Below are 8,722 nucleotides of genomic sequence, written 5' to 3' on the forward strand. Positions count from 1 at the left end.
GTACAAAATGACAATCGTGAAGAAAAATAAATGATTAACAACGATTTCCTATTACTCTGGATGAGTTTGTTTTTTATTTTGTAAAAGCAAACCTCTGCAATCCTGCCGCCTGAGTCTTGCTGGTTTTAGATGCATTAACTTTGCTGCTGACTTAATCCTAAGGATCAAAGCGTTATGTATCCTTTGCAGAACTTGCCTATTTGAGGAAATTAGAAAATGGAAAGCCTTTGAGGACCAGGTTTAAAGAAGTGTGTTTTGGAGTTTGAAAAACGTTTTGCTTCTCTTTTTATCAGGGCTGCAAAATGTAAATTAAAATGTAATGTCTCATCTCATTAGCCGTACCGCTTATCCTCAGTAGGGTCGCGGGGGGGCTGGAGCCCATCCCAGCAATCATCGGGCAGTGGGCAGGGGACACCCTGAACTGGTTGCCAGCCAATCGCAGGGCACACAGGGACAGACAACTCATTCGCTCATTCACACCTAGGGACAATTTGGACCGGCCAATTCACCTGAAATGCATGTCTTTGGAATGTGTGAGGAAACCGGAGTGCCCGGAGGAAACCCAGGCAAGCACGGGGAGAACATACAAACTCCGCACAGAAAGTCTGGAGCTGGATTTGAACCCACGACAGGTTCCCATGACATGAACTGTGCCGCACAAGCGCTAACCACTGCGCCGCCGTGCTGCCAAAATGTAATGTATCAATTCTTAAAACTATGATATTTTTCAATGTATTATTTATACCGTAAAAACATACAAGAGATTCTGATGGAATATTGTATATCGCAAAACTTGAACAATCAGAAACAAACTTAAATGTGTATCACAATTGAATAGTTTAAAAATGCATTAAGCCTTCTTAATTTGCACCATGAAAAAAGTACCTTCTTCCATTAGGTCATGAAAAATCATTCCCCATATACATTTAACTTATTTTAAAATCTTACAAGTAAATTGCATTTTTTTCTAAAGGTTTGCACTATTCCTGAAAATATGTGTTACAACGTAAAAGCCTACTATATTGGAGACAAGTTAGTTCATTTCCAACATTATATTTTTAGTGCTTATTACCTAAATTCGGATTTGTCGTGTTTTGCTTCCATTTATGCATGCCCTCCCTCCTCCTATGTCCCTGGAGTTTTTTTTAACTTCCTTGGCTGCTCTTCTTTCACTCTTTGCGGCCCCTCATAAGGTTTTCACACCTGCCAACAAACATACGTATGTGTACTGCCTTCACAAACTGTATTTGCTTACCAGTCCTCCTTTGCGTGCACACACATACACAATCACAAAGTGGAGTGCGGGAGAGTTATAATTAATCTAAGTGCTCCTATGAGGAAAACCAATAAGGTCCCTTTCCATTGAGGGATATTACACACACTTCAAAGTTTACAGATAAAGAACTGGTATCAGTATATAAATAATGGTGCACATAAATCTTATTTTAAGAAAATGGTCAATAAGCAATTTTCAATAATTATTTTTGCAAAAGGTGGTAATAAAAAAACACACACAATACGGAAGGGAAATGGTGCACCCAACCATCCGTACCCCAACATTAATCACAAGTGACAGGCAATAAGTCCAATTTTAAGAATTACCACGTCTTTTGGATTGACTCTCCAGTAACTTGGACAGAAGCCTACTGTATATGCATTCAGATGAGAGCAGCGTTTTCCCATTTTAAGGCTTCATGAGGCCTACTAGCAGCAAGTCCCTAACCCTGCTTGGTAGCGACTGGCACCAGACCCTGGAAACCCCACCCCATTGCCAGCAGCAGCACCCCCAGGGGTCCTTGTGCTCCTTATACGGCCCTGAGGAGTGCCCGTGAGCCTCTACGGGAGGTCAAAGCGACAGTTCCAAATATGGCAGGCGCTCCTCTGTGTTGCAGGGGGCGCGCCGCGCCGTCACTCATTAGCCCCCTGAAACCTGATGCATGGCCGTCACACCCTCTACAGCGCCACAAACAGTTTCTCCTCCCTAACCCTATGCCCTATTAGTCTCCAAATATGGCAGAGGGTTGATGTAGGTACCTTTGTGAATGGTGGAGGTTGTGTATATAAACGGACCTGGCGACCGGGAGGATCGTAGCTGGTTCAGCAGCAGCACTGGTTGGGTCATTCTCTCCAAGCCGCAGACACTCTCCTAAGGTAAGATGCTAAAGCCGAGCCTCCTGGACGCCACGCAATAGGGGCCACTATACTTGTGGAACGCTTTTGAGATAGATCTGCTCTGACACAGAATATAAGGAAAGGGAAAATAAGAGTAAACTGACAATTTAATATTGTATATAAAAAAATAATTGCCACGAATAATCTTTTTAATTAGATTGTAAGTGTTGGTTTAATTCAAAAGGCAATTTCAGCCTTCCCATCAATTCTGAGACTTTCATAAAGCATATAGCAATAACTGATATGGTTGAATGTTTTAATGTCCAATGTAATCTTTAAATCAAAGCCAGATCGGATTGGCTTTATGTACTCACATACCTAAATAGTGAATATATAAAATAGATGAGTAGATAATTTAAGAAATATTGTAATTTGACATTAGCCATGCAACTTTAAATCTTTAAGTTGTTAATGATCTGTCTTATTTACCAAATGCCTTAAAAAAAATCAGGATTCTACACCCTACAAAAATATTGTATTGGTTTTGTTCATTTTAAGCATTTTACATCGGTTCAAATGTTAAAGAATAAAAAAACTATACTGTGTGTGATTATCGGGCAAAAAAATAATAATTCAACCACAATTTCAATAGTCTGTTGTGAAATGTTCAGGGTTAAATAAGATGATGCAATTCCCAGTAATCAATAAAATATAAAAGATTGTGAGTTTGTTGGAATAACACATTATAATGTTGCGTAGCGCATACTTATTACTTGGTAGCAACTGAAGTACTTGTAAAACAGTATGTAATAAAGGGATAAAAAACTTGCACAGAATCGATTCTGTTACTTTCTTGCACACTACCAATATAGTTCAGTGTAAAGACTTCACCCCAATCGCAATTTTTAATCCGCAGAAGCCAACATGTGTGACGACGATGAGACTACCGCCCTCGTGTGCGACAACGGCTCCGGCCTGGTGAAGGCTGGCTTTGCTGGAGACGATGCCCCCAGGGCGGTGTTCCCCTCCATCGTGGGCCGTCCCCGTCACCAGGTAAGCAGGATCAAAGCCTTTAGCATCCATCACCATATAGCGATAAGAGGCAATAATCAAGTAAAGAAGACAACATGCACTTAATTTGATAACAGCTCCCTCCGATGGCGTTAACAATGTGTCTGAATGCAGCCAATTAGAAGGCAAATATAATTCTCAACCTAATTATGTATTTATGTATATATATATATATATATATATATATATATATATATATATATATAGGTAACACATTATATGTTTTCTACTAGCATACTAGTATTTTATCCTAAAGTCTAATATTGTTAATACTCCCAATAGTCAACACAATGTTTCTTATTTATTCAAGCCCTCAGACTGAAACGTCTCTTATGTAATTAAATATGTTATTGTAAAAATCACAATTTTTTTACGTGTATAGAATAATCCATGAAAAACAAGGACACTTTGTGTTCATACACCTTGCAGACATGTTTTCATCACCTGTTTTTCTCCACACTTTAGGGTGTCATGGTTGGTATGGGTCAAAAGGACTCCTACGTCGGCGACGAGGCCCAGAGCAAGAGAGGTATCCTGACCCTCAAGTACCCCATCGAGCACGGCATCATCACAAACTGGGATGACATGGAGAAGATCTGGCACCACACCTTCTACAACGAGCTGAGAGTGGCTCCCGAGGAGCATCCCACCCTACTCACTGAGGCCCCCCTGAACCCTAAGGCCAACAGGGAAAAGATGACCCAGATCATGTTTGAGACCTTCAACGTCCCCGCCATGTATGTCGCCATCCAGGCTGTGCTATCCCTCTACGCCTCTGGCCGTACCACCGGTGAGACTAAAGACACAATAATCCACGAAATATTTTTATTCATCGATTTAATAGACAATGACATTGATCAAATATAACCAAGTTAAACAATAACGTTGAAAAAAACATAGTAGATTACACACAGGTTTTACGCGCGACCTTTACGCACAACCTGACTCGAGTTCTTAAAATCCAAAACGATTTGCAGAGCGCTCTAAATTTAGGAGATGGTGTGCTGTTTTTGACAAGTGTTGAATGTATACAATATAATTTTACGCACATAATCTTCGCACAACTTTTACACACATGTTCGTAATTGAGGTCACACAAACTCACATTTTTAAACACCATGCACAACCTGCCTTCTATAGGTATTGTGTTGGATGCTGGTGATGGTGTGACCCACAACGTCCCTGTTTATGAGGGTTATGCTCTGCCCCACGCCATCATGCGTCTGGACTTGGCTGGTCGCGATCTGACCGACTACCTGATGAAGATCCTGACCGAGCGTGGCTACTCTTTCGTCACCACCGGTAAGCAGTAAAAAAACATGGAAAAATATCGTTGGTCAATACTCCAAAAAAATTGCAACTTTTCCCACTTGACAGCCGAGCGTGAGATCGTGCGTGACATCAAAGAGAAGCTTTGCTATGTGGCCCTGGACTTCGAGAACGAGATGGCCACCGCCGCCTCCTCCTCCTCCCTGGAGAAGAGCTATGAGCTTCCCGACGGTCAGGTCATCACCATCGGTAACGAGAGGTTCCGTTGCCCTGAGACACTCTTCCAGCCTTCCTTCATTGGTGCGTTCTCCCCCCTCCCCTCCCCTGCACTTTCGTAGCGCATCCTACCCGTCCGAAAACTTGTCATCTTTACCTTCTTAGGTATGGAGTCTGCCGGTATCCATGAGACAGCCTACAACAGCATCATGAAGTGTGACATTGACATCCGTAAGGACCTGTACGCCAACAATGTGCTCTCCGGTGGTACCACTATGTACCCTGGTATTGCTGACCGAATGCAGAAAGAAATCACTGCCCTCGCCCCCAGCACCATGAAGATCAAGGTAAAGAAAATAATGTATAAAATATAGGAATATTTGTACTTTTCTCTCAAAAATGTAAATTTGTTATAACACCAAATTCAATAATATCAAAGGTATAGAAAATAATGAATGAAAATGCAGGAAGCTCTGTAATTTTCTCTCATAAATTATAATTCTTTGTACAACTTAATTGAAATCAAATTTAATATATAAAATAGACCAAACATATTTTATTTAATGTGAGAAAAATTGACCACCACGACAAGGGTAATTCCAGGAAGTCATACAAACCAGTTAAATTACACACAAAATAATACCATATCCATCCAAAAGGCGCCAATATTATAATGCAAGAGTTAATATTTCAAATCAAACCAAGATTTATTTGGAAAGCACTTTTCAGCCAATAAATTGCCACTCAAAGTGATGTATACAAATATTCTGTGTATAAAAACAGAATAAAATCGTATTATTTTGCCCACCCAACAAGACGCAAAACCTATTAGGCAGACACACACAATGGTTCAAATAAAATAAAAAAACAAATCATAACAGAAATGAAATATAATTATGGCAAGGCACATATTAACCATGTGAGGAAATTGACCCGAGGGAGGCTCATCCACTCTGATAGGGATGGCAGCAGGTGGCCTCATCAAAGGATATAAAAGTTAGCCTCGCCATCAAAAACAAGGCTTTAATGTCCAACAACTTAAAATCTAAATTTGATTATTAACATTATTTTTGGACATACATATTAAGAAAATAAAACAACCTATATTTAAGAAGTATTTAAAAACAATGTGGTACACGTGGTTAAATCATATATACCCTCATAAATATCTATAAAGTGTTTGGGATTTAATACATATCTTAGCTATTTTCATTTAAAGCGAAAGACAGTCAAAAATGTCAATCAAATAAAATATTTTCCAACATGTATCACATGAAAGGTTATTCATACACTTACACCCAGAATAATAACTCCTGGCCCAACAACTTCTAGGCCTCTAATTAGAGGCTGCTGGTGAACCTTTTAAAGCCTACCCCTTGATGACTGACTGATCCACTTCCTCCCTCACCTAGATCATTGCTCCCCCTGAGAGGAAGTACTCCGTCTGGATTGGTGGCTCCATCCTGGCTTCCCTGTCCACCTTCCAGCAGATGTGGATCTCTAAGCAGGAGTACGACGAGGCAGGCCCCAGTATTGTCCACAGGAAGTGCTTCTAAATACCTCGTCCGGCATCCTCTCCACCATCAGCGTTGCGGAATTCAAGAGAGGGAGAGAAGCAGCAGAATCATACGCGGCACTGCAACACTATGCTGTCAATGGACTGCCTGGCTGTGTTTTTGATCTTCTTAACTATGCATTTTTTCAACAAATATGCATATGTGTAACTGTCTGTTGCCTGTGTTGTACAAAGAAAGGCTGTGAAAAACATCACTGAACCATGCATCCAACCAAAAAAGAACTTTAATAAAAAAAAATAACAACAACATGTTGCCCAACACATGTGAATGTAAGTGTACATACATAGTAATAATTTATTAAAGTCCATTATTTGGTACTTTTGACCCTGCTTTATTATTTTCTTGAATAAAGGAGGCAAATGTTACTAAAATGGGAAAGCAGGCAAAGGGCATACAAATTGCCTGACACTAAAAGTTAAACAAATGTAGTCACAATGGGGTCAAACAGGATTCACACACTATAAGCATGTAAGGGTGGTCAAACAGGATTAACATACTACAAACACGTAAGTCTGTGGGTGAGATAATAGGCTATCATCCATCAGAGCTGGGAGGAAGAGGAGGTTTCTTCCTTTCCCATTAACCAATGCAGTTGGGTCGCAGAGTCCAATGAAAAGGAGGTTCTTGTTTCCAAGTGGACTTGCCAGGAATGTGCCAAGGCAGCAGAAGCATGAGCTGTTCTGTTTTGGGCCCCAGATAGATCTTAGAAACTCAATACCATAAGTCCTCCTGTGCCGAGACTGTGAAATGACCCAGGCCATCTTTAGGCAACACGTGAACCCAGCGGGCACAGTATGGGTCAAAATCCAACAATGAATGCCTTATGAAGCATAGCTATAGGTTGAAGTGGATGGACTCATAGGAGGTGCAATCTTTAGCATCCAACCTCAGATGATTTATATAATAATTCACAGAACTCCAATGATCTCACACGGTATAAGTAAACTCTATATCCATCTATTGCAGTTCATTAAACAGAAAATAAAGTATATTGCGCAAAGATGACGCCCAAAAGTGGGTTTCTTAAACAAGATCTTGTTTTTATCAGTATACAAAGATGCCTTGAGACAAAATAACTGGCCAATGAGTTTTTTTAGATACAAGCTTTCATTTAAGCACCCTTCCCTTGGATTTGTCAGTGTAATGCGGATAAAGAATAGAGAAGGTGATTTTAACCACCCTTCATGACAAGGAGTCTTGAAAAATAAGCTTTACTATGTTTTGTTGTTTTTTTTTTCTCACTCCCTCATGCATTTTAATGTCAAGCTAAAGATGAACAGATTTACACCCTGCAGATGTAAAACATCCACAGAGATGAGCCTTTTAGTCAGAAAAATTTGAGATGCTAAATCAGGAGTCCCCAAACTTTTTCCTGCGAGGGCCACATAACTTTTCCCTTCTCTGATGAGGGTCCGGGGTCAGTTTGTAACAGAATAAGTGTGATGATTGCAGGAGTCCCAAAATGTAAACATTTATTGTTTTCCAGAAAGCCACACTCAAATAACCCTTTCTGGATTCTTCACATAACAAAAGTCAGAAAATAAATAACACTATTAATGAAATAAATTATAACCAAATAACCCTCTCTAGGCTCTTCACAGAAAAAGACAAGAAATAAATAACACTATTTATGAAATAAATAATAACCAAATAACTAAATAACCCTCTCTGGGTTCTTCACAGGAAAAAAGTCCATGGAACATAAACTTTCTGTTGTGCCGTGCAGTTCATCTTAGTTGTCAGAGCAGAATCTCTTACTTAAATGACTCATATGAGCAGTCCCTCAAAGTTCGTGTGTTCCTTCCTTATTATCCTTTTGTAGGTTCCAGTAGGCTTGTAGACATTGTTTTTTGCAGCTCACTCTCTCTCTCATCAACTTCCCTGTGAAAACCACCAAGAAAGCAGGCTGAGAAACTGAACTAAGGTATACAGGACCTACACAGCACAACCAGTACCACTACCAGTATGGTTGTGGAGATGGATTTTATCCCAGTAGATTTTATTATGATTATATCTGTTTATACTCAGAATGACTCATTCAAGTCAGAAAAGTGAGCTTACCTTTGTATGTTCATCAGTGTGAACTGTGGGCCTGCATCTGGCTGGTGAAAAGTTGAATGTCAGGTTCCATTCTAGTCAATGCCAGTCTCAAACACTGATGCAGATGTTCATCCGTCAATCTTGATCTCATTGGAGTTTTCAGCAGTTTCATGCGTGAAAAGGTTTGCTCCATTCATGCGTGAAAAGGTTTGCTCTGATTGCAACCATCGGACCTCTGTGTAGTACAGCACTTCTCCGTGCGCAGATTCCAGTTCAGACAGGAATTCTTGGAACTGCCTGTGTTTAAGTCCCTTTGCTCTGATGAAGTTTATGCATGACACCAACAACAGAATCCCACGTCAACACTTTGCAGCACAGTGCTTGCTGGTGAATTAGGCAGTGGACTTGTAGCAGGGCGGTGAGACCCCGTTCTTCCA

General features: G+C 40.3%; 1 protein-coding gene across 1 annotated transcript; it reads left to right on the forward strand.

Moving 5' to 3' along the window:
* Positions 1-1,983: 1,983 nt before the first annotated feature.
* Positions 1,984-6,569, forward strand: acta1b (actin alpha 1, skeletal muscle b). Its single transcript, XM_088334830.1, has 7 exons — positions 1,984-2,151; positions 3,029-3,165; positions 3,649-3,973; positions 4,324-4,485; positions 4,561-4,752; positions 4,834-5,015; positions 6,081-6,569. Exons 2-7 carry the CDS (start codon positions 3,037-3,039, stop codon positions 6,222-6,224), a joined length of 1,134 nt encoding a protein of 377 aa, XP_088190956.1. The 5' UTR covers positions 1,984-2,151; positions 3,029-3,036; the 3' UTR covers positions 6,225-6,569.
* Positions 6,570-8,722: the final 2,153 nt, after the last annotated feature.

This window comes from Urocampus carinirostris, chromosome 4, assembly GCF_059441175.1.
Source record: "Urocampus carinirostris isolate Australia breed hairy pipefish chromosome 4, RoL_Ucar_1.0, whole genome shotgun sequence".
Lineage (NCBI taxonomy): Eukaryota > Metazoa > Chordata > Actinopteri > Syngnathiformes > Syngnathidae > Urocampus > Urocampus carinirostris.